We start from the raw sequence: 26644 nt of genomic DNA, 5'->3' as shown, positions 1-26644 counted from the left end.
AGGACAGCACAAATGCTTTGAGCCATCACCAAACCTGCCTGGCAGCTTTTTATAACTCGGAGCATGTGACAAAATACGCATTGTCTTGTTGAAAAGGTGTGAGACAGACAGAGTATAAGGTTCCCTAGCAACAGCTACATGTAAAGTGGGTTTGCTGCACGACCGCTGGCTCTCATTTCGTCCTTTTTTTTTTTCCTTCCAGCGTCCCTCTCTCTCTCACACATACACGTACGTGGATACGAGTACACACAGAAACGGACAAGAAGTCTAGTCACTAAGCAACAAGTGTTCGTGATTTTTACCTTGCATGATGCTGAAAATAGCTTGAAAGGCACTGAAGAATAAGTGAGGATGGGGAAATGGAAGATCAGTAATCAGTGTTTTCATCTCATACAAGAAAGAATGGAGTCCCTTCTGTAGTTACAAATTTTAGTTTTTCTATTCTCGAGAAACAAATGTCAACTAAAGTGTGACTCATCACACACGAGTAGTAAATCCGATGAAGTGAAACAGCTGCACAGTTTTGATGATCTTCTCTCTCTCCTCCAGGTCCAAACGAAAGGTCCTGGGTCGCAAGGAGCCTTCCGATTCCTTCGGCAGTCGCCAGAGCTTGGTGTCACCGGTGAAGCACAGCACCAGCGGTAGCGACCTCCGAAATCTGACCTTGGGCAGCCAGAGGTCGAGCTCCCGCAATGAGAACTTCATGGCCCTCCTTCAGAAGAAAGGCAACAAGTCTTCCAGCGGAGGAGCCAGAGTCTCTGCCATGGAGCTTCTAAAAAGCACAAACCCCCTGGCCCGACGCGTCACGGAGTTTTCAGCCAACACGGCGTCGAATGCCGAGGGAGGAGAGACAACGGCTGGGAACGACAAACCCAGCGATCAGTGAACTGAAGCGTCTACGCAGATGTAAACCAGGTCTGTTTGCTGTCGACAAAGCTACCAACCAATTCCACGGCCTGCCACCCTATGGGGGACGGGGCCATTTGACAAACATGTCCAACCAGATCGCTCCAACTACTGATTGACCATTTGCACTGTCCAATCAAATTGGAGCACACTTTTGGACAAAATGGTCCCTCCCACGGTTGGAGCACTGTTGTTCCGAGTCAAACCGGCCCCTCTAGGAAAGCAAGACATCAACGGAGAGAAAAGTAGGTTCTCACAATATAGTCAATGAAAGGTGGAGGCTTTGAGGTCATGCTTCTAAACTGCACTGCACTATCTTTTCCTCATTGGGAATTTGTTCAGTGTGGAGGCTAGGTGGGTGGAGCAGACACTGGGAATGTAAAGATACACAGCAGGTATCTTTACTCCTGGGCTTCTTCCAGATGAATACAACAAAAAACCCTGATGACTACGGGGGAGTGTATCTGAACCTGTGACCATATTAATCCCCCCTAAAGAGGAATCTGATCAATCCAGGAAACAAATGGAATAAAAACACTTAAGATACAAGACTTTAACACAATTTACCCTCGATTCTACCAAACCCCTTGAGCTAGCAGCGCTACAGGTCCATCACCTGTGGACCACTGAGACAGGAAATATTCCCAAACCTTGGACCTTGTGGTTCCGTCTTCTCTCCACGGTGAATGCGACACCACAGCAGCCCTCTCAGCTCCAGACAGACAGAATATAAAAGAGCAGGATTTACGAAGAGAAACCACAAGGCGGGGGCACGCTTTTTGCCACCAAAGATGAGGCATGAGCATACCACACGTGTTATCGCTCGTGCTGTCAACACGAACACGGACCTTCACAAAACATTCCACAAAGGCGCTCGGCAAACGGACCACATTCTTGGAACATAAGCACTTTTTCCCCCCTTATTGGTGTCGCAGGTCGTTTACACGGCGCAAACGCTGCACCGCTACCTGTTCCCTCATCTGTTACTATCTTTTCGCTCTTTCTTTGGATGCTTTATTTTTTTTGTTCTTTTTGCATATATTTTTTCTTAAACATACCCAGTGGCCATATACTGTACATGTTAAATTGGATCATACTGTAATGTATCATGTACAAAGATAAATGTAACGCATCTATCAACAGCTATCATCCGCAGACACAAAGACTATAAATAGTGTACAAAGCAGCAAGAAGATTGGACTACAAACTGCCCACGCAGTGAAGGGAATACACACACTCAAACACACACACGCGCAAAGACTGCCAAGCAAAATGTTACTGAAGACAAACAAACAAAACATGGAGAAAAAAAGAAGACCAATCTACACACAAGTGTGTGTGTGTTCATACAAAGAGTGTGCGGAGGATGTCATGCCTGTGGAGTTTCTGTACGGAGAGCATGAAGCAGGCCTGCTTATTAAACAGGGTTTTTATTCATTTTGGTCTCTGGTGTTGGGACCAAAGGACTGTTAAAAACTACAAACAGACCAGAGGGGACCTAAAGGTGTGTGTGTGTGTGCATGTGTGTGTGTTTGCAAAAGAGGAAAGTGCCAAGAACAAAGCAAGGGGAGGGAAAAGACAGACGGGGTGAGTGCATGTATGTGTGCATTTACATTTTTCATGTCACACATTTTTGTGTGTGTGTGTGCGTGCAAATTATCACAACACCCTCCCACCTTCCTTTTTTATTAAGGATTAGGATTGAAGTGACCTCAACATTGTCACATAAAGATTCCAGAACAAAGAGGGTTTCAGAAATCAGTGTATGGGTATAGGAACGTAAACATTCCAGAACGTCTGTACGAGTTTGGAATTCTTGGATGCCCAGGTTTTAGCCTGAGAACCGGGAGGATGGATGAGAATCAAATTCCCCTCTGTGTGTCCGTCCGTGGTGTTGTGGAGTGACGTGGTGTGAAAGACTTTCCGGTTTTTTTTTCACCCTCCTCCACCTCCTCCTCCTCCGCCGTCTCTTTGGTCACAGAGAGGAGGTGACGTCTGCGCCACCTTCCTCCTCCTCCTCCTCTTCCTCCTCACCACTCACTGTTCTCCTCCTTTTTTCATCACTGCTGGAGCACACACTCCATCTGTCTCTCTTTTTCTCTGCTCTAACCTCTTTTCTGGCACATAGCACGCACTCTCTCTTTTTCTTCCCCTGCGTGTTCATCCTCTCTCACTCTCAGTAGCAGCACCTCTCTTTCACCTTTCTCTCGCCCTCCCTCCATCTTTCACTGCCCTTCTTCCCTTCTCTTTTAACCTTCTCCCCATCATCTTCCATCGCCGCCTTCCCGCCTCTCCCATCTCTTTTCTCTCTCTCCCTCCTCCGCCTCTCCACCTCTCTCTGCATTCAGTCTATGCATCTGAGCTCAGCAGAAGACGCGACACCGGATGAATGTCAATGAATGACTGTTAAAGAAAATAGATGCTGTTTTTAGTTTGAGCGTGCAAAAAGCATTTTCTATCAGCGCTTATCTTCTGCCTTCTTTCTCTCGAGTTTTTATCATTTGTTTTCTCTCCTTTTAGTATCCATGTAACATGGAATTGCCATGGATGAATGAACAAATGAATGAATGGTTGGGATCTGTGTACTTACACGGAAACAGGAAAAGTTTGAGTGTGGGTTTTTTTTCGGGGGTTTTTATTTTTCATTAAGGACCTTGACTTTTGGGACCGGACAAAATGCCCCACGGTCTTTGATCCATGGACCCACCGATCAGTTTGTCCATGCCTGTGTGGACAGCCTAGTTGACTCTGATCAGCGGTGGTTCAGCTCTGACACTTGACTAACCCGCTGCATGGATGGACTGCGAAAAATGGAGGAGGGGAACCTTTCATCTCCTGACTCCCAGTTGGCAAACTTATTTCTCGGTGCTATTGAGTCAGAGCTCCCCCTGGTGGACGGAAAAAGAGGACCCACAGAGAAAAAAACTTGAGATACATCTCTCTTCCCTACAGCAGTCCTTCAGGTATTCCATCATCCTGAAAAAAAAAGCATAAATTATCACCATTTATGATGACTAGTCAAGTGACGCTTGTTTTAAATATTTAGTGAATGAAAAAAGATAAACCTATAAAACTCTGTGTTTGTTTGCCTTGTATACTGAATTATAGGCGTGTTGCTGCAGCGCCTACTGTGTTTTTTGGGTTTTTTTTACATTTTCTTTTGATTTTATTTCTTATTTCAGCTGCCTTGGAAGTACATACACACCCCAATGTAACTTTTTTGGGTAAATCTTGCCAAAATTGCACTATAGTGCATGTGTAAAAGGGAGCAGTTCCATGTAATCTGGCAAACAATTGCCCAAATCTGCATTCACATACAGGCAGAGTGTGGCTGTGAAGACTCATTTGCCTCAGAGCATATAAGTCGCAGACATAGGATAAGTGAACTGGGTTGTTAAGAAGAAGCGAGGGCCAATAGATGGATAAAAACAAACAAAAAAAACCCTGCGAAGATTGTTTCTGTGCTAAACCCAGCGGGGCGGGAGCCGACTAGGAAGATACAAGTACAGCGTTAGGAGCAAAAGGATGTGTTGTTCCAGCACTGTAACATGTGGTGTGAAGAGAGACGTACTTTCATCTAAAAAAGCGCCAGGCTGTCGAACAGGGTGTTCACTTACGGTGTGTGTTGAGGATCAAAAAAAGTGTGTTTTTGACTTTTTATGTAGGCAGACAGCAGATTCTCTTTAATCGGGGAGGAAAGAGAGATAAAAACAAACAGGAACACATGGGTGCACTGGTAAGAAAAAAAAAAGTGTTATCCCTTATGTGGGGATCTAGCCATTTACTATTAAGAAAAACCTGATTTTTTGCAGGTTTTGTAAATGTTTCTTGGAGACAGGAGTTCCTTCAGAAGCTGAAATAATCTCGTTAATTCAGTTAATCTTCAAAGTGTGGGGCTAAAAGGTCCTGCTGGGACAGAACAGCCAACTTTTCTGTGATTCTGAAAAGCTACTAAGGGTGCAATATATTAGTTGTCAGTGCAAGATGGTGGTGGTGGTTCTGCCTACACAGCAGCTACGCCTCGAAGAAATTCTCTAAAATATATTGGCAACATACTGTTTTGAAAATGACATTTTTTTATGAAGTGTGAAAGAGAGATGACAGGAGGAATATATGGAATATCTAAAGCATTATCCCTCCTTCAGGAGGAGAATAAGGAAGATAGGAAGGAGGGAAAATGAGTGTGCAGAGCCGAGGTTAGACTCTGCTGAATGTGGGGATTACCACGCTGAAATTCATAACGCAGTCTATCATCTTTCCCTTCACCTCCTCTCTCTCTCTCTTCCTTCTCAGCTGTCCCGTGAGTCAGAGAAGCAATCGCACTAAAAGCTTTTTCTTCTCTCAACCTCTGTTGTTTTTTTTTCCTTTTTGCCTCCCTGCGCGTTGATAAAAGGTACAAGAAAGCAAGAAAGGAAGGAGGAAGGCGCTGCAATGGCTCGCTAATTACTTTGGTTTAATTTTTACATTTCAGGCCTCTGCAGATATCGAGCAGCCAAACAGGAATCAGTTGCTAGGAAACGTAAATAAAAAGCAGCAGAGAAAATTTGGAAGTTAAGTTGAGAGAGCGGGAGTTCAGGCAAGGATAATTTCCTCATAGGCAAAAGGAAAGATCACACTTTATCCAAATAAGCTACAAAATAATAAAATTTGATGACATTAATTTGTTAAGTACTTTATGAGTACAGCTGCTACCAGTGAGAGCGGAGCCAGACCAGAACAAACAAATAACACAATCCCCTCCAGCACAAAGTTGACCGCAACTCATCTGCAGGACTAAGAAATATAATTTGTATAATAATTATAATTCTGAAAAAACCCTGAAAACCAAAACCCATTTCTGTCATCGCTGCTTCCCCCCTCCTCCGTTTAATGCTTTAATCCCATCTCCCATCAAGTGAAATCCAGCACTGAAAAATGAAGCCAAGCAGAAGTGGTAAAAACTGCAGTTCCTCTAACGGCCACTTGAGGCTTGATGTTAGTTCAACACGTTTCGTAACTGCAATTATAGTATTTTATTTGTCTATTATATTTGCACTATTTATCGAGTATATATCTGTGTCTGTGCATTGCCCTCTAGTTCACAATTACAACTTAACCAGGCTAGCTAGCTGATATCTTAGCTGATAGTGATCAAATGCTAGCTTAAAGCCTTCAAAATCCAACGGGTGATTTCACATCAGCTACATCCATTTTTTATTCGTTGTCTGGGAACCCATCAGATATCTGCCACATAAACCAGACAATGAAAAATTAAAAATATATCCTAATAAACTCACTGGCGTACTGAGATAACTGCCGATAATATGTGAATAGTCATTGTGAGACCTCTTGACTGAAAATGAGTGACTGAGCTCATAAACTCAGTGTGTTTACAGAGCTCAAGACTGAGCCGATATCCCATAGACTTCTATAGGACCAAGAGGTTTTTTTTTAACAATCGCAGCTATCGCCCTCTGGTGGCCTTCAGATATAATGCAGGATTAAGGCACTTCTGCATCACCTTCATTTTTCTGACATTAATGTCCATGTTTTGTAAAACATAAGTATAAGATTTTGAGTCACATCATTTAGACACCTAGTCAATAGTCAGTGTGGTTGTTAGCCTTCAAAGTAAATGGATCTGGAAATGGATCAAAAGTATTGCTTAGCAGAGAGGTTAAGGTCTTAAAGATACAATCAGAGCTCAGCTGTACATACAGAGACATCTTTTTAAGAAAAAATCAACAGCAGTGTGAGTTTACAATCCCAATATTGTCAACAAATTAATAAATAAATGCTTTATACTTTACAGTGGGTAGAAAAAAACACTTTGCTGCTACCTCTTTGAGATATATATTAAGCTACTTATCACATAAAAATATCAGGACTTTGTTCTATTTTTGAACAGTCTCGGCTTTATGAGCAAGCGATTGACAGTAACAATAAGAAATAGATGCTGTGGCTGCAGATTTGGGCCAAAAGACTTTGTTGTGTTTGCTTCAGGAGTGACAGATGGGTGAGGTTTACTGTGTTTTTGTACTTTGCAGTGGACAAACAGCCCATAAAGTCCATCACTGATAAACTCCATCCTCTTTACTCCCCAAGCAAAGTGAGATAAACAACCCCCTCAAACCCAATTTAAACCCCAGTATTGGGGGCTGTACAGGCAGCTTATAAAGACACAGAGATGATAATTAGAGAGACCTAGAGAAAGAGAGACAGACAGAGATATTGGAATTATTCTATTTTTGTTATTCCTCGTTGAAAAATACATATTTAAAGGAATATTCCATGTATGTATTGAATAACCCCTGTTTTCTTGCCCCATCCAATGGTGTAATCTGTTGCTGCGAGGTGGCGTCTCACACAAACGCTTCCTTCTGCAGCTCTGCAATGCCAATGTGATGAAATTATTATGAAATCATTATAAATAAATTATTTTTCTTGCTTAAAAAAAAAACTGTGTTGTTTGTATGCTTTCCCTCCTGCTGTAGCCTTCAAGGTTACACTCTCATATCTCTGAGCTGTGTCTGCTGGAGCCCCAGCTCTTTTGTTAATTGGCTGTTTCTGTCTACACAGTGAAGCACTGCATGGGAAATACAGCCTTCTGATCCAAAGTTTAATCATTAGCTACTTATATCGGGTATTTAATTACTATGTGTGTTTATGAAGCAGAAGCTGTTTTAGGGAGAAAATAACCTTCTTACATAACAGGACACTTTTAATTATATTAGAACAGACTAGATTTTTGCTTCTTACTGATTTAGAAACCCGTAAACTTGATTTGATTTTTACACATTTAAAAATATATAAATGTTAATAGGTAATCATTATCATTAAGGCCCTGGTTGTGCCTTTATTTTCCCCATATTCTGTTCATTCTGTATATATTGGTAAATACAATATGGACGGCCATTTATTTAAAAGGAAAAGGAAGGCATGAAGTACCTCTACATACCTATACATCATGAAAATACAGTATAAAATGGTAAACTGAACTAAAAACTATGGAGTTCCTGTGGTCGTGTGTACTTGCTCTGAAGACAAAAATCAGCTGGTTTATGATACTCTGAATTATGACACAAATGCAGAACTCAAAATCAGGCTACGAAGAAGGAGGCCTGTTGGAAAATAGAAACAGGAGGGTAAATAAAAGCAAACGAGACACAAAAGTGATAAATAAATGTGAAAGTAAAACAAGAAATGTATAATAACCATAACTGAAACAAAGACAGACAAACATGAGTGAAACTAACAGAGTGGAAACAGAAGGATGAAATAGATGGAAACACTTTGGTAACTAATACAATTAACGGAAAAAAGTAACCAAAACTAAAATTTAACAAAAAATAAGGCCTCAAAATGCTAATTAATTAAAAAACAAAAAAGGCTACATTCGACTGCTCCTTTGTCAACATAGCATGTAGCTCCACATGTTTGTCAGGTTGCACATCCTGATGTGACACCAAAAAGAATTTCTCTCCAGCTGTCATCGAACCAAAGGAAAATAAACCTAAACTCTGACAAAGTCCGAAATAATCCACACAATCTTCTGCTTCTTATCCCAGATGACATTACCTTGTCCTCTGTGCTAATAGGACAAACCTCAGAGTCATGTTCAACTAAATCTCTAGGCTTGCCTTCTTTTAAATTTTTATATTGACAATATTAGAAAAATCCTGTCCTGGAGTGATACTAAAAAAGAAATGAATAGATTTGTTACTTCTACACTGAACTATTCCTTATTATCAGGAGGACTGCAGCTAACAGTACATCATGATTTTATAGAGAAAAGGTAGTATTTTTGAGACAGTCCTTCAAAATAAAAGAGGACGCCTTTCTTTACAGATTGGTTGTGCAATAGTTGTAACTAAAAATTCTTGGTGGAAGAAAAATGGGATGGTTGTATGCTGACATCACTTTTCAAAATATTTTAGAAGTTACATTTTTTTAATTTAGATTTTAAAATAAACTGCAATCTTATTGCTGCCTTTATCATTTAGGTTAGCTTGGGTCATGGACACTGAATCCACTGAAGTGTAGGAAAGCATCAAAATGAAAGTTTTCATCATCTTGTAAAGCCATTTTGATTTTCAGCTTCTCTGCAGGTACATCTGACCAGAAAACAAGCCCAGAATTTTAGTCTTTAAAAAGCACCTGTAAGAAAGTAGTGACAGTTACAAAAGTTTACATGTTAAAATCAGACAGAGCTGACAGACTTTTGGTTTCAGAGCAATTGATTAAAACCAAACTGATAAATCCTGTTGGATCCTAGAGAAAAAAGAGCAACAGCAAATTAATTGTGATTAATTGTCTGTTGATGAAAAGGGGAGAAAAAAAAAACCCTTAACACTCTTTAATATGTTGATCAAAGATTTATAATCTTTGAAGCTGATTTGGAGGATTTTTGACTGACTCCTTCCTTTGACATGTAAATCTCGATCAGCGCCTCAGATGCTTTTTCGTTCAGCACGCAGGTTTGTAGCCTGGGGTGAGTCTTAACTTGAGTTTCCATCGAGGATGTGAAAGATGTTGTAGCTGCAGGTTGTTTTCATAATTAGCTCCACTCCGAGAGGCAGTGTTCACTCCAAAGGCAAACTTGCCTAATTACCTTCCTCTGCGGCTGATATTGCTATCTTTGTAAGAACCAATTAGAGTCTAAATATTGCATGGGCATTTCCTTTAGGGTCTAGGAGCTTCATGACTCGTTTAAAGGATTAAAATTAAGACCAGTGGCTGACATTAGTTGTCCTAAGAAAAGTACAAGTGTTCCAACAAGTGGAAATGTTCCTGTGCAGATTCAAATGGGCAGTCACGGCTGGTTCATACCGATGAAAACTTAACAGCAACCTTCCAATTTAGGCACACTCCCCATTGTAGCACTGCTGTTCACTTGTTGCAGTCTAGAGCCATCTAGTGGCTAAACCAGGTAAGTGCAGTCTACAGTTCTAAGCTGCCCTCGTGTTTAAAGCTCAAATTTAAAGAATAAAGCAGCAAAAATCTAATTCTCTCTTAGTTTATGTAATTAAATTGTATTATTAATTGTATTTAAAAGAAATCAATGGGAACAGCTGTGCATCAGTACATTTATAGATATTCTTTGCATGAAAAGATTTGCATGAAAATAAGAGTGATGAATATATTTCAGTCTAACTAACTGTCACTGCTGAAAAACAATATATCAAAATCTTTGAAACAGGCAGAAATTCTGGGGCCTGTGAGCTTAATGTAATATGTGTAATTAATCAACTTGTTTTAACAGACATACAATCACGCTCAGTCGGTATTTAAAGGGAGGACGAAAAACTAAATCCACCTCATGATTCAGTATCTTGTAGAACCATATTTATCAGCAATAACTTGAATTAATTATTTTCTGCATGGCTTCATCGTTCTCTCATATTATTGTGACTGAATTTTGACCCACTTTTTAAAACTATTGCTTCAATTCACTGAGGTTTCGGTGATTTATACCGACCATTAGCTGTCAGACAGGTGGCCTCACATTTGACTCTAGAATACTTTTGTATACGGAGGAGTTCATGGTCCACTCAGTGATTCCCAGTGATTCTCTCCACTGTGCTTGACAGTTTGTATGAGGTAGCAGACTTGTGAATGATCAAATAATCAAGTACAAATGAAGAATGGGCAATGGCCTTATTGATCAGAAATAAAAACCTTACATTATTAATTAAATGTTAAAAGGAATCTACATTTTCTATAAATACATGTCACATTCACATCCATACAGGGCCTCATTCTGCACTTTCACACCTTTCTAATCTGTCACTGACACAATTAATTTGGGGTTTCAGTATCTTCCCAGGAACACTTGAACATGTGGACTAGAGGAGCTGTGATTGGAAACAAAGTGGCGTACATAAAAAGATCTGAAAATGTCATGACCTTTAAACTACTGTGATCACATCTGGAGACACGCAGCAACAACCCAAGAATATAAATCTCTTTTAGGATGAAGACTGGGTTTAAGTTTAGGCTAATAAATGAATGGAAGTCCTGTGTGTTAAGCTGGCACGGTAAAGTGATTACTCATAACAGTGTACTCCAACCTAATTACACCCCCCCCCTGCTCTGCCTTGTGTGGTCACTTTCTGCACACACACACACACACACACACACACACACACACACACACACACACACCAGTAAAAGGGGGAACAAGGGACATCAACACGATACATAAACATGGCAGGTCACCCCTGCGAGGACTGTCAGCCCATGACAACTTTTTTTTTACAGCCTTTTGAGCAAATGGCAGGATGGCATTTGACATCTGGAATGAAGCAAGTGACGCAACATTTTTCTCCTTACCTAACTCGCGTGAAGCGAACTAGGAAACAGGTTGTTTTTCTTCCTCAGCAAAGAGAGAAGCACAGAGGATCAGACTGAGTATGGACTGAGCAGCTTCCTCTGAGTGAGTCCAGCTACAGGAGAGAAAAGTGGAAAACTCCAACACTGCTGCCTCAAGCTGCTGACGCTCCACACACTGAATGTGAGTCTGAGCAAAAACACGACTGAAAGGAAGTTTCAGTGAAGGTAGTAGAGGAGGGAGGGGAGCCAGGACCGACTGTACTTCCTATCTCTTTTCAGCTTCACTCACAGACTCAATGGTTTCCAGATCAGAGGAGGATCTCTGCTGTCCGGTCTGTCAGGAGGTCTTCAGAGATCCTGTTCTTCTGTCATGTAGCCACAGCTTCTGTAAAGACTGCCTGAAGAGATGGTGGAGAGAGAGACCAACACACGAGTGTCCAATTTGTAAGAAAATATCAGTGTATGATCCACCTTTAAACCGAGCTTTAAAGAACCTGTGTGAGTCGTTCTTACAGGAGAGAGATCGGAGAGCTTCAGAGGCTCTCTGCAGTCTGCACTCTGAGAAACTCAAACTCTTCTGTCTGGACCATCAGCAGCCAGTGTGTGTCGTCTGCAGAGACTCAGAAAAACACACCAACCACAGATTCAGACCCATCGATGAAGCTGCACGACAACACAAGAAGGAACTTCAGGAAACTCTGGAGCCCTTAAAGAAGAAGTTAAAGGTTTGTGAAGAAGTTCAAGTGAAGTTTGATAAAACAGCAGAACACATTAAGGTCCAGGCCCGACACACAGAGACGCAGATTAACGAGCAGTTTAAGAAGCTTCACCAGTTTCTAGCAGAGGAAGAGGAGGCCAGGCTGGCTGCACTGAGGGAGGAAGAGGAGCAGAAGAGTGGGATGATAAAGGAGAAGATGGAGGCTCTGAGCAGAGAGATAGCAGGTTTTTCAGACACAGTCAGAGCCACAGAGGAGGAGCTGAGAGCTGAAGACGCCTCATTTCTGCACAACTACAAGGCTGCAGTGGAAAGAGTCCAGCACTGCCCCCTGCTGGATGATCCACAGCTGCCCCCAGGAGCTCTGATAGACCAGGCCAAACACCTGGGCAACCTGACCTTCAACATCTGGAAAAACATGAAGGACGTGGTCTCCTACACTCCTCTCATTCTGGACCCAAACACTGCTCATCCAGAACTCATCCTGTCTGAAGATCTGACCAGTGTGAGACGAGAAGAAGAGAGGCAGCAGCTTCCTGACAATCCAGAGAGGTTTGATTATTCCTGCTCTGTCCTGGGCTCGGAAGGCTTTAACTCAGGGACTCACAGCTGGGATGTTGAGGTTGGAGAGAGCACAGGGTGGATACTGGGTGTGTCAGAAGAGTCTGTGGAGAGGAAGGGAGACATAGACTCTGGATTATGGATAATTTGGTTCTATCGAGGTGAATACTCAGCATCGTCTCCATCAGCAGAAACTGATCTCTCAGTAGAAAAGAAGCCCCGGAGGATCAGAGTGAATCTGGACTGTAACAGAGGACAGCTGTCGTTCTCTGATCCTGATACTAACACACACATACACACCTTCACACACACTTTCACTCACAGGATGTTTCCATATGTTGAAACTGTGGCTGGTAAAGTGAAGGTGTGTCCGTTGAAGGTGTCAGTGTCAGTGGAGCAGATCAGTTGAGGATGATGATATTTCTAATGTTGTTTCTTGTCAGTGAATTGAAGCTGTTAAACTGCAGCTGTCCTCCTGCTGCCTCGTTGTTCCAAAGCTCTTTCTCTTTTAGTTCTCACTGTTTCTTTCTCTTTCTGCTGTCCACCTTTGCACACGGAAAATTATTTCACTGTTTCTCACTGACTCCCCAAACTAGATTTGAAATTCTATCAGATCTGTAATCATTACAAGTGATTCATGTTTCTACTTGATGTGTGTAAATGGAGATGATTTAGTTTGCTGGGATATGGACTGACATGTGTTGAATGGGAGGAGCAGTTTGTCGTTGTCTTCTTGTCTGTTTATTAGAACAATAAATATATTGTCGAAATAATGAATCATGTTTAAAAATCAAACTGGTGTAATAAAATAAACTAGTTGTGTCACGGTCCAGTTTCGGTGATCCAGTGTTTTGTGTTTTGTATTATTATTAATCTTTGAGGTCATCACGGTTCATCACTGTTGTCGCATCGTACCCTCACCGTGCTGCATTTTTCCTCCGTGTTTCTAGTTTCCCAGTTTTCTAGTTTGAGTTTCGTGTTTGTGTTTCTAATTTAGCTTTCTTGTATTTCATGTTAAAGTTTCTGCCTTTAGTTTATCATTCAGTCTCCGAGTCCTGCATTTGGGTCCTACATCCTGCCTTCGGTCTTCTGGAGTCTAAAAGCTAGGAGCATGGGGGACCGGGGAAAACAGGAGTTTGTGAGCTGGTGGGCAGTGGAATTGGTTGCAGACAAAGGCACACGGGAGGGGGGAAGCGACACTGTGGAGTTTGAAGGTGAGAATGGTCCAGAGATCCAGAGGAGGTAGGGGAGGCAGGCAGGTGGGAGTGAAAATGGTGCCATGAAGGAGCTGCAGCTTAGGTGAAAACAGGTGAGGCCAGCATCCTTATGTGCAGAGTATTTCAAATAGCAGAGGAGTAAAGTATCTGTGGAATGAACTGGTTAGCAAACAATCTGGCGAAGGTTAGTTGTGTGTGCTGGTCTTATATGCAGCCAGCTTGATTGGCTCCAGGTGTGGATCCAGGGTGTGGTGGTCGTGTGGTCATGTGGCTCTAGCCTTTAGTTTAGCATGTAGCCTGCCTCTCATGCCGCGCTTCGGTCTTGCGTGCCACACTCGTTAACACTAGAATAAAAAACAAATAAAGTTGGTGTCGGTAGCATGTTGCATACATGTCTGCCATGAGGGGAGCCATATTGTTGTGAGGCGGCCTACATGGACGAGGTGAAGAACCTGGCATCGTGGTGTCAGGGCAACAGCTGAAGATCTGCAAGACCAAGGAGCTGGTGGTGGACTTCAGAAGGAGTAAGCACCAAGTCTACAAGCTCCTTATCATCAACGGAGCTTCAGTGGAGCGGGCGCCGTCCTTCACGTGTTTACCCTGCTGGAAATAGATCAATCTGTCAATACATTGCTGTGCTAACATGGCACAAGACACTTTAACATTCCACTCGCACAATGTACATTTTCAGATTTTTAATTTAAAATTTCAATTTTTTTTATTTAATTTACTTATTGTATATAATGTCTTTTTTTGCACAGTCAAAGGAGCAGTTCAAGACACATTTCACTTTGTATTGTACTCGTATGACTATGCATGTGACAAATAAAGAATCTAGAATCTTTATGTAATTCTACTTCAATTAGATTTGATTTCAGAACATTTTCCCTTTTTGATTCAAATAGAGAGAAATACTCTCTTTTACTTTCTAAAACTGTGTTTTTAATATATACATAGATAGATAAACCTTTATTAGTCCCACATGTGGGAAAATTGTTGTGCTGTGAAAGTAGACAGTGCAAATATATAGCAGCAAAATGTAAGAAAAACAACGGAATAGGACAAGATAAAAAGAATAACATACTACATACAATATAATAAAATACTACATTGTCAGAAAAAAAATACACTTAATTTTATTGCACATGTGTGGATGTGTGTGTTTGTTCAACTGCAAACTTTTTCTTGTGGAGTCTGACCCTGTCCGACACACAGCCCTGAGTTCTCTATACTGTGGTCGGTCATTGAGGTACTCCAGTATCCATGTAGTGAGGTGATGGTCCACTCCTGAGTTCTCCAGCATCTGGAGAAATCAAATAACATGATTGTCACAGTGTTACGAGCGGTGTCCAGGTGAGAGAGGGAATGATGTAGGAGGTGAATGACGGAGGTGAAAGGACCCCCCCAGCACACACACACACACATACAACTAAATCCTAAAAACAAGCCAATGGGCCTTTGAAGGTGTCCCACAGCAGTCAGTGAGGGCCTCACAAGGATAGGCTCGCAAGTGCACACACACAGAGGGGAAGGCTCTCTCATCAGGGCCAAACTACAGAGCTCCATTCTTCCTGTTTCTGACAGCGGAGAGCACGCCATGTTATCTATCACACACACACACACACACACACACACACACACACACACACACACACACACACACACACACACACACACACAGGAAGAACTGACACCAATCTGCAATCAGCACAGAGACGCTTAGAGAGACAGCAACTTCTCCCTCTGCTTTACTGACTATAACATTTACAAAAAAGTTAAAACATTTGGGAAAAAAATGAGACATGATCTGAAAAAGAAAATTAAATAATGATGCTGGAAAAAAGAAAGATAGAATGTAAAGGTGGTGGATGGGGGGTGGGGGTGTAATTACACTGGAAAAGCGAGGAAAGAAAAAAAGAGGAAGTGGAACCAAAACAAAAAAAGAGAGGGGGGAGGGACTGAAGTCATGTGGGGCGGAGGAAAACAAGGAGGGGGAGGAGTAAACGTCAAGTGCAGGAGGGAAGAGAGAAAGAGAAACATTGGGAAAGAGGAAAGGGAGCAGAAGGAAAGAGGAGAAGGTCTCAGAAGCATCCAGTTTGGAGTATCTGTACCTGGGACAGACGCGCACTGCTGGCTAATGCCCCTGCTGGATGGACGCCGCTCACCTGCACGCTTCCAGCACTTATGAGACCGACCTGTGCACGCAGACATGCATTTCTACTATGTGGTAGGTAACGCACATGGACCTCTTTAACTGTGTGTGTGTTTGTTGCAGGCACTCACCTTTTAAACTCCTCTTTGCATGGTGCAGCTCTAAAGGAGCAAGATGTGCAGTCAGAGATTAAAGAGCATTGTTCAAGGCCTTTTAGTTTTTTTTAATCGATCACATGCCCCCCGCTGCTGCTGCTCCTTTATCATCTGTGTTTTTATTGCGCTGTCATTAAACTCGACTGAACTTGTTTTGCCAGCATTCCCAAATATTTCTCCCTTGCAGTAACGCCCAAATCCATCATTCCTGTGAAATTATTCATTTGTGAAGTGTTTCTTTCTTGGCCTGAAAATTTTGGAAATGCATGAAGTCTCCACCTCTGTCAGTTTCATAGCTGTGGTTTAAAAAAATAATAATTATATCAGTTGTTCCTTGGCTCTTCGCCTAAGATAAGCCTTCATTATCTGTTCTACAAGAAAAAACAGTCTCAGTGGCATGTGTAACAAGGAAAATATGTCATGTATCCTGACTGCAGACAGTAAAGGCAAAATACTTTTATGACGTTATTTTAATGTTTTAAAGTCTACTTTGACCTACCTGCATGTATCAAGTGGTTGATTATCTATTTCCTAGTACGTTCACCTTATTATCTACTATTAACAGACAGTTATGCAATGCTGCATGCTTAAGTACAAAGTGCTTTATTTCATTCATCCTGGTCGTTACATTTTTCTTTCACACAGTGCAACACAAACATTTTTAGTCATTGCAGGCATCCTGCAGCCTGCTACAACTCTGTGTAATGCAGTGCGACTTGGTTCAGATTAGGATAATTAATGGCACAGCAGCGTGTTTTAGTTCAAGGAAACTTAATAGCAGCAAAGCACAATCAGCATCAATATCACTCTGAAGCTGTTTAAATCAAAGAGTTTTATGATAACAGTGGTTTAAAGCGATATTAGTTATCGTCTCAGTTGGCTGATCAAAGCCTTCACATCCTCAGTTGGTCAGCACTATGGACTTTTTAGCATATTTCAGGTCATTAATATGACTTTATGACTCATAACTTTAATATAATGATGATGTAATAGTCTGTGTATGTGTATGCTCCCTGTCCAGAAGTAAATAGATACTTGAAAATGTTGGCAAGCAGCTTTACAAAGTGAAGTATTTAGCGCATAAAGAGCTACATATATTCCCCAGAAGGTCATTTTCCTTCTTCTCCTTCTTCTTCTTCTTCTTCTTCTTCTTCTTCTTCTTCTTATTTTGGATACTTTGCATCCTTTGTCCAATATGTCCGCTATCTTACAAGTCACTCCCGACACTCGTTTTCACCCACTCCACCCTGCCTGCTCTCTCCTTCCTCTCTCTTGTGCACTGTCCGTTGCTTTGGGTGGTTGACCCCAGGTATTTAAACTCATCCACCTTCTCTAACTGCAGACCACAATGTAATCTGCAAACATCACCATGGAGACTCCCACTCACAGCTTGCATTTACTAAATAACACATTAAAACTACTTAACAGGTGACGCAAGCAATCATTTCTTTAATATGTGACGACTTGCTGGGGTTACCCTCAGGTCTTTGCAGTCATGCGGATGTTATTGGAACATGCACCAATCCCTTAACCATTGGGCAGACCATGCTCAACTGTCCTGCATGGCAATGGCACTGCCCAGTGTTTGCAGCCTCCCCCAGCAAGGCGACACACGCTTTTACCCCTCAAAAACTGCTAGGGAACGACTCAAGGGTCATCCAAAAGAGCACAGGGTATTGACCCGGGCTCTGAACTCCCTCAGACCCCAGATCACCCACCTGTCAGCCCACAGAAACCAAAGAATCTACAACCAACAAAATATTAGACGTCTGGTTTTCATGCTGTGGCTAGCTGGCGGGTTTTCTCTACTGAGAAAGTCTTGTGAGCTTCACCAGATGTTGTTTGCAAAATCACATGCTTTATGGACGGGTGGTTGATTCCAGAACATGGTTACCTACTTGAAAGTGTGAAGGACTTGGGATGCACCAATCCAGGTACCAATAGCTCTTCTTTGGATGGTCACGATAGTTTTTGATGTAACTGCAAACTGTGGTCATCGGACACATCTGAAAACTGCAGATGGAGAAGACAGTGCTGTTCCTGCCGGCTCTGTCTTCATCATCTTGTTGCAAAACTTTTATTGCATTTTGGTAACGCAGCATGATGGCATGAACCAGCTTAACATTATTTCACCTGTGTCTTGTAAGTTCTACTGGCCCGATGGACCTGTGGGACTGTGAGACCTGGAGCAGGTGGGGGACAAACTTGCATAGTTAAGTAGCAGTGCTTTGCAGTAAAGACTCATGCTGACCTGAAAGTAGACATGGTGCAGGTGACTTTTTTCATTTCTGTTATCCTGCTCCATTTGCCATAACGTATTTTACTTTAACACCAAACTGAGGAGTTGGCATCATATTCAGATTGGGATCACTGGTTGGATCACTGGTTCACAATCAGTAGTTTAAGATGTTTGGGTTTGTCTTTTGTTCATTCTTTTATCAGTGTTGCTTCACATCAATGCCTCTTAGCTTGAAGACTGGAAAAACACTCACATCTTGTTTTTCTCCCACAAGAAAAAATGTTGATGGTTTCAGTGTTTGGCTAAATACTCCAGATTACACAGAGTTTTGACTTAGATTAAATTTAACTGCAGCAATAAGGAGAAAGATAAAAACTGCCAAACCAGAAGCACAGACCTGCCAAAGTGCCTCTGACTGCAAAAGAGAGTTTGAGCTGCACTGATTTCAGTGGCGATTACGAAACTGCAGATGTGTGAATTGCAAGAGCATGGGCGAAATGATCGTTGATCATTTCTTTACGACTTGAAAACCGAGGGCCTCTGCCATCTGTTTTGGAGCATCACTTGGCTTCAGCGGGCAAAAACCAGGTCCAGCTAAATCTTAAAAGTTAATAGTGCATATTTATTTCTCCATGCCTGCTTTTCCTGCCTCTCAGACATTACCAGACAGCTGCATCACTTCCCTCTCACACTAGCATATCTGCATCTGTCCATCTGCCATCTCTCGTTTCCCTACTAGCATAGCCTGTCGTTACCCCATCTGCCTCTGACTCACTTCACCGCCGCTCTGGTCATGGATACGTGCACGGCTCAATCATATTTTGTGCTTGTCTTCTTGATTTGTGAATCCCACTCTGGCGTGTTATTAGTTCCACAAAGTGGCCAAATCCCTTTAAAGCATTGGGGATTTGGCCCCACGTGTCAACTGTAGTTTTGACTTCTTCGTCAGAAGCAGAGCCTCGTTATCAGGCTGGTGAAGGTTTGCAGCTGTTGCTGACTTGGTTAAAAAGCAAAGAGAAAACTTTCATTTATTCTACGTGGATTTTTCCTTTGAGGCTTTGGAGTATTTGTGTTTAACACATTTTGATTGATTATCTTGGACAATAAAAAAGAAAAAAATGGCCTGGAGTATGAAAGATTCTGATTTTTGCTTTTAATGTCTTCATACTTGAACGATAAATCGGGTCTTTTGTGTCTGTTTTTGCAATAAGATGAAAATGTGAATTAAGACCTCTCATGAGTCTGTGGCCTGAGATATTTCTCTTGAACGCCTGAGCTTTAATGTGCCGGGTGACATGCATTCAGAGGTTGAAGCTTATCTGCAGAGAGTGGATAGCTGCTCGGAGCTCACCTTAAATCTGAGTTTAAGGGGGATTTGGCTCACCAGTTTAGGAACCAGTCTCAGTCCAAGAAGCATTTTATCTAAATATAACGTGGAAAAATGAAGCTTGCAGCCCTTCTTTAAGTTATAAAGGAGAAATGCTTGTTAAACTGAAATTGGGTTGAAATTTTCAGTCATTCATGGATTGGAAAGTTGACCCTTGGAGCCTTTGTTGAAGTTTATAGGTATTAAAAACACTGCAAACACCTGTTTCAGTTTCGAATGTGCCCCAGATGCGCCTCCATGTGTTTTCCTGCCTCCCCCATTTTTCTTTAATGATTTTTGAAGTTCGAGAGGAAACACCTCCCTCATTTACCGCAATCAATCAAGTGCACGCACAGCCACGCCTTTTTAATCAAGTTGCACAGGAACCTCAGTCTGCAGATGGCTGTTTCTAGCTTTTTTTGCTGATACTAGCATTCAACCACAACCACACGCAACCATCATTGCTTCTTAGTTCCTACTTGTTCAGAAAAGCGGTGGGAGCTGACACGATGGCTATCTCGCTGTGCTTCCTGTCTGACTTTATTTTGCAAAATTGACGAGACAACTCTCTGTCTGACTTTTGGCCTGCCAAGCAGAACGACTCCAGTAAGCATTTTAAATTTTAAATATTGTGCTTCAGTTAGACTTTCTCTGTTGACATTAAGGTTTTTAGTCTTTTCGATTACGATAACAGCCTTAGTCACATCACCCACGGAGATTTAAAGAAAAACAGAGTTGATAAGAAAAAGTGTTGCAAGAATTAATCAGGAAAAAAAAAACTTATCTATACATAAAACATTCAGATTCAAAGACAGAGTAAGAATTTAAGGATTTCTGGAGTATTTTAAATGATGCAACAGTTTGGGCTCTTTTAGGCCTTTGTTTGTTTGTCTTTTAGGCCTTACCTCCTTTTCTGCTGTATTTTTTATGTGTTGCTTGTATTTGCTGTGTGTGGACTGCGTTGCGCTTCCTGCTGACTAATGGACACCACTTGATATAAGCGTAAACTCATGAAACTGAAATTGAAAGCATAAAGGGGGCAGTGACAAAATCATATGTAAGAGTATAAACAATGGAAAAAGATGAATGTAGCAACCCAGTAATGCAGAGGTCATCAGCCTCTTGGCGGCTGCAATGCTGGTGTTTTGAAGGCAGACATCATGGAAAGCAACCATAACATCTCATGTAACATCTGCTTATATACTGCAGCTGGCTAAATCCATAAAGATCAGTAAACCTGCACCACCAGCAGTGCAGGTGAGCTGATAAAAGCCTTATTTGCACAAATCTACTGAAAACAAATCTACTAGAACTCACAAGTTGAGACAACTTTTTCATGCTGCACCATTAAACTTGCACCTAGTGTTCCCTCACCTATCAAATGTCACTTTAACCAATGCATACCAGGTGTGTTTTTGCCTGTTTTTGAAATTTACAGCCAAGAGATTAATGGTATTACGCTGTACTCTGTCATTTTAATAGACAAGCGCGAGTGTTGTTTGGCCTGTTAGTGTTGTTGGTTGTGAAATTAAAATAATTTGATGGTTTTGTAAGGTGCTTTTATCAAGGTAAAAGTACAAGTCATTTTAGCCTATTGCTAGCTAGATGTCAGAAAAGACGATGACATCAGAAATGATCACATATAATTGATGTTTCGTGGATATAAATGTTGTTGTTGTTCTAAAATAAAAATGATACAATACTTTTATAAAGTGTTGTAGACCCATAAATGGAAAAAATGGGTCATTTTTAGATAGTTGCTAGGAAACGTGTCATTATAATTCATTACATTCATTGTATAACTGAATTTTTGTGGATATAAATTGGACGTTATAATACTTTCAATAGGTGTTAAAAACGGGATATTTTAGCTTGTTGTCACATGATTTCTAGAAAACCTGATGTTGTTTTAATATGTGATGTAGTTAAGACCTTTCAGGAGCCTAAGATGTACCTGTGTACCAAGTTTGGTTGTTCAGTCCCTGATTGTGGTGGAGGAGTTGGCGGACAAAGAAACAAACAAACAGAGACACAGATTTTTGTGAATTATTAAAGATTATTGTAAAATATAATCTCATATCTGACATTTTCCCACTGTCTTTATCGACTTCTGATAGCTAAACGATTCTTAACCTATCGGTCGTCCTCTGATCACCTTTGTTTGGAAAGAAAGATGTTAACAGCTGGCTTCCATCTGTTTGCCCTCCACTCATCTCCTAAGGCTACGTCCACACTAGCCCGGATAGATTTGAAAACGGCATTTTAGTCTGAAAACGCTCCGCGTCCACACTAGCGTTTTCAGTCGTTTTCACAGAGTTGTGCGTCCACGTTGAAACGGCCGAAAACGTTTACGTTCCAGTCCTGCGCATGCGCAAAAGCGAGTGAGAATTAAAGAATTTGAAGAAAAGCTATCTGGAGCATGTACAAACTGATATTGATCTTTTTTAGGGCTGTCAAAATTGAGAGCAATCAAAGCAACTGCTGTACAATGCACTCCGCTATCTTTGTTTAATTGGTCACATGACTGCATCACATGACTAAAATGCGTCATCGTTTTAGAAAGTCTGCGTTTTCGAGCGTCCACACTGTGACTGGACAGCTCCGTTTTGAAATGTATGCGTTTTCGAGAGCGTTTCCAAAACGCTGCGTTTTTCCTTGAGGAAAACGTCGTCTCAGTGTGGACGGGAGGCCAAAACGGAGAGAAAACAATCAGTTTTCAAACGAAAACGCTTTAGTGTGGACGTAGCCTTAGTTTCTTTTCTCTTTTGATAAGGTGCACATTAGCTGTCATCTGGATAACATAAATTGGCAACAACTGTATAGGCAAGTCTGAATGCAGGGTAATTTAGCTTCATCTTTAAGGGATAAAATGAGAGTCTCTACTGTGTTTTGGAATCAAAGTTCAGTCCCCAACCAATTTATTCAGGCAATTTAATTCTGACTAATTACTTTGAAAAAAAAAAACGCAAACAAAAACAAACTTTTCATTCCAGACTTGCCAGGGCTCCTCCTCCAACTTGGGGTAGTGGGTAGTCAGTTCTGCTTGTCCCATGCTACTGTGATACCGCTAATGATTTTGAGTATAACTGGAGGGCAAGTGATTTCTGATAAGAACTTAAAGAAATGCGAGGGTGTGATGTGTACGGCTTTTCAACACCAACCACCAGTTTCTCTGCTGTATTAGTTTCACCGTGATGTCCATGTCTATCCCATCTGGCCCTCTGAGTTTATCTCAGACAGAAAAATGTACCCAATTTTATAGTTTGTATGACAACACCAGATCTAAAAGCCAAAGTCAACCTGCAAACTCACAAATTTAACCACCTTAAGCTGTAATATAATGAAATACAGTCTGGCTGTTGAGCTGCAAAAGGTTGAGAAAATTAGTATAATAGCTGAAGTGCCGTTAAATAACCTTCTCAAATAACTTCAATAAATTTCATCACTGCATGACAGCAGAAGTTTTGATTTTTTTCAGAGGCTTTGGAAAGTCTTGGCTAAAGTTTTAAATCATCTCATCGCTGTATTTCAGAGCTGTCTTTTTGTCTTGCTTTATTAGTTCAGCAGTTTCTCTGTTGTTCCTTTAGGCTCAGATGAAATTTTGGAAAGTTCTCATAAGTTATACTCCAGACAATTATAATAGACTGCCAAATGAATTTCGGAGGAGGGAAGACTTTTTGCAAAATGTTATTTTGTCTGTACTTGGCCGACTTCCCAACAGGACCCATGACATTAAAGGAGAAGTCTCCTCTAAATTTTTCACATTCACATGCTAACTTCCTATCAGATGCAAGCCTCTTTCTTCCTATTAAGACTCAAAAATTAGGTCATAAATATGTCTTTGATCACTACAAAGGGTTGCTGTAACAATGCCATTTCGTCAAAAGCTACTTGCACGTCTCCTGTACTCACAAGTTGTTCTTTGGCTGACGTTGTCAGCGATGACTGTGCCAAGAATCCCATTTTTCAGCTCAGTCACATTACAGTAAAAAATGACTGCGAGTGTTTATCTTTTGTCAGATGGCTGCCCCTCCCTGAGCCTGGTTCTGCTAGAGGTTTCTTCGTATTAAAAGGGTGTTTTTCCTTCCCACTGTCACCAGGTACTTGCTCATAGGGGGTCATCTGGTATAAAGCATCTTGAGGGTAACTGTTGTTGTGATTTGATGCTATATAAATAAAATTGAGTTGAATTGAACTTCTTTGCAACTACAAAAAATCTGTAGTTTCCCAGAGATGTATTTAATTTTTGTTTGCTGTCATCCTTTGGCAACCACTTTTGATCACAAGGCCATAGTCACCTGATGGGACACGACCTGTCTCCAAGCAATCGTAGTGTAACTAGGACTAACTACAATCAGACTGGCTAAGGTTTGCAAGTAATTGCTGTGTAATTGGTAAGTGTTGACAGGTTGCCAGTGTGAGACTCAACTCAGCTGATAGCCATCTGATTACATTCTGGTTTTATTCCTTTAGCAAGGTTGCAGAGTACTTATGTCAGTTGTCAGTTAAATCACTTGCTTGCAGCAACTGCTATGAGGAATGGGGATTTCTGTGTTTGTGGATTTGCAATTTTTAGCTGTTTATCACAGTTAATGATGCTTGACCCCAATTAATTAGAAGCTGATAGCAGGCTGACTCGGTCTTATTGTTGTTTTATCACCATCTTGATGGACAAAAGTTGATTTGAGGACAACAACAGGATGTTTTTCATAATGTGACTCCAGCGTTAGAGACAAAGTCTAAATCAGGAGATTGGAGATGTTAAAGAGATTTCCTTTAGTTGTTTTTAACTGTTGTTTCGTCACTTTCACTCTATAGTTGGGGTTAGACACGGAAAACTACTTAGTGAGGTTCAGGAAAAGATTGTGTTTCAGGGTAAAATCAATGGGGAAACGTCAGGAGCTGAAAAATGCAATGCAAAACTAACAAAAGCTCTATTTCTCTTGGTGCCTATTGGACCTGGCTTCAACAGGAAGTCAGTTCATACAAGCGTCATTAAAAAACATCCTTTCAGTCTTGTGCAAAAAAGGGGTTTTGGAGGAAGCTGGTCCTCCTCACTGAGTGTGCTTTGGTTTGTCTTAAATTCTTGATTGATCTGTTACTTAGTGGGTATACGTTTGTGTGTGTACGTTTGCACCCATACAGTTTACATGCACCGTGAAGTTTAGTACAAGCTCAACTGTTTAACATTGTGGTCAATCACCCACTTTCCATTGTTCAATACAGATGAGTGAAAACAAAAATAGCCTGTATGGTTTAAACTTTATATCATAATCAACTCTGGTGATGCCTTCAGCGTTTTCCTGCACGTGTATGCCATCCAGCGTCTGTGTGCATGTGCATGGCTGCAGCAGTGATGCGCGAATGAGTGCCAGCGCCTTCAGGCTGTCCTCATAAACAGTCTGCAGTCTCTCATCAGCCGTGGTCGGTGTTATATAACCAGAGTGACGCTGACCACTTCCAGCTGCAGGTTCAGTTGTTGTTAATCTGTGTGTTCACAATTTTGGTGTTGCTGCGATAGTTATTCTTCTAGTGCTGTTTAAACACTTAGCTACTTCAGGGACAAAAGGAAAAGTTTTAAACGGTGTCTATAATTTGAGTTAATGGGTATCTGTTGTGTGCAGGCTTTGTGGGAGACGTTATGGTTAAACAAAGCAACATATGGATGTACTCTCTGATGGACAAACTGTGTGATGAAAAGACTTTTTTCTAAATTACATCAACATCATTTGGCATTTGTTTGCAACAGTGTTTTTGTGGTCAACATTCACTCACTCTGGTCACTTTATTGGGTAAACCCGTTCAACTGCTTGATAGCGCAAGCAAGTACCAGATCAATCACGATACCAACTCAGCACGTTTAGGTCAGGATGACCTGCTGACGTTCACACCGAGCATCAGAATGGGGATGAAAATGTGTTTTAAATGACTTTGAACGTGGCATGTACACCAATATTCAATGTTTGTGTGGAGCTATTCCTGTTTTTTCTGCAAAACATTTGAGGCATTGAATGTGTTGAGTTGTCTCCATAGTGAAAATCTGGTTTCCTTTAGTATTTCACAAGTTAATCCTACATCATATGAAGGACATTCTGTTCTCTTTTTTGTATTGTTTCTTCAGCTTGTTTATCAAACAGAGCCTCTCACCACATGGAGTTGTCAGATAATTTAGTTTTCCTTGGGATTCACGGTAGTGATGTTTTGCCATGTTACACCCTCATGGAGCAAGAAGAGTGATTTAATGTTTTGGAAATTCTTGGTTAAACTATTAAAGTCCAACCAATATTATAGGATATTTAAGACCGATGTTCGGTGATTTAAAAATCAGATATTCTGACATTTTTTTTCTCTCAGAGTCACAAAACATAACCAGATTTTCCTAACCTTTCTTTTGTGTAATTTTTATTTAATCTTTTTACGCTCTGGGCGACTCTGCTCGGATCAGCTGCATGTTGCATTTACGGCGTTCCAAACACGTGTCGCCAACAGGGAAGTTGCAGAGCACCCTCTGGTGGACAAACTGTGCTACATCAACTCTCACGACATGTTTGAAGGGTGTTTCTTCCTTCTCTTTTTTATCTTTTCAGTCATTTAGTTTTCCTTATAATTGCTGATACAAATAGTAAATCAGCAAATAGGCCAGTAATTACCTGCCGATAAATTGGACAGGCTCATATTTTTATGACTGATTTGAAATGATATAAATCTTTTAAGAGCTTCATTACTGTCCTTCGAAATATGTGATGCACTATTTTATTATCCTGAACTAATAATACATTACTTATTAGGACATAAACACTCACTAGAACTGTCTTCTGCATCACAGAGCTTAATCCTGTTTGACTATTTGCTGTTTTAGCAAACTACAGGTGGTTTTTGCTCAGGTATAATTTATGACCTGCTTCGTTTTCAGCACAGTTTGAAATACAGGTTTGGGGTGAAAGCAAGTTATATAGTGTTGCATTATTTATATGCACTATTTCCTTCTCGGATTTTTTAAGCTTTATTATTGAGATCAATGT

At 41.1% G+C, this 26644-nt stretch overlaps 3 protein-coding genes across 7 annotated transcripts in view; all 3 read left to right on the top strand.

Annotated features, from left to right (window-relative positions):
- Positions 1–7345, top strand: part of nhsl2 (NHS-like 2) — a 187398-nt gene extending 180053 nt beyond the window's left edge. For all 4 annotated transcript variants that reach the window (XM_039610131.1, XM_039610130.1, XM_039610132.1 and 1 more), the window contains one exon: positions 550–7345. In XM_039610131.1, coding sequence (XP_039466065.1) covers positions 550–886 — 337 coding nt within the window. In that variant the 3' untranslated portion in view covers positions 887–7345. The remainder of the gene's footprint in view (positions 1–549) is intronic.
- Positions 7346–11426: 4081 nt separating this feature from the next.
- On the top strand, positions 11427–14323 carry LOC116334033 (E3 ubiquitin-protein ligase TRIM39-like). Its single transcript, XM_031757335.2, has 3 exons — positions 11427–12857; positions 13527–13707; positions 14136–14323. The coding sequence occupies exons 1-3, from the start codon at positions 11514–11516 to the stop codon at positions 14321–14323; spliced, it is 1713 nt and encodes a 570-aa protein (XP_031613195.2). The 5' UTR covers positions 11427–11513.
- A 1418-nt stretch (positions 14324–15741) lies between these two features.
- arhgap36 (Rho GTPase activating protein 36) overlaps positions 15742–26644 on the top strand; it is a 76143-nt gene continuing 65240 nt past the window's right edge. The window contains exon 1 of one of the 2 annotated variants that reach the window (XM_031757393.2): positions 15742–15937. In XM_031757393.2, the coding sequence (XP_031613253.1) occupies positions 15920–15937 (18 nt within the window). In that variant the 5' untranslated portion in view covers positions 15742–15919. Of the gene's footprint in view, positions 15938–20091; positions 20229–26644 lie in introns of those variants that run through there. The other variant, XM_039610127.1, reaches the window with a different exon arrangement.

The sequence above is a fragment of the Oreochromis aureus genome, linkage group 3 (assembly GCF_013358895.1).
Source record: "Oreochromis aureus strain Israel breed Guangdong linkage group 3, ZZ_aureus, whole genome shotgun sequence".
Lineage (NCBI taxonomy): Eukaryota > Metazoa > Chordata > Actinopteri > Cichliformes > Cichlidae > Oreochromis > Oreochromis aureus.
The sequence above is the reverse complement of the archived record's forward strand: the minus strand, read 5'-3'. Positions and strand labels throughout refer to the sequence as shown.

Bases quoted from the DNA above. Each gene is read 5' to 3' on its own strand.
- LOC116334033 (XM_031757335.2), top strand. From the start codon at position 11,514: ATGGTTTCCAGATCAGAGGAGGATCTCTGCTGTCCGGTCTGTCAGGAG. The intron at 12,858-13,526 runs GTGTGTCCGTTG...TTCTGCCTTTAG, and splicing joins CTGTGGCTGGTAAAGTGAAG to TTTATCATTCAGTCTCCGAG. The intron at 13,708-14,135 runs GTGAGAATGGTC...TATTGTTGTGAG, and splicing joins CGACACTGTGGAGTTTGAAG to GCGGCCTACATGGACGAGGT.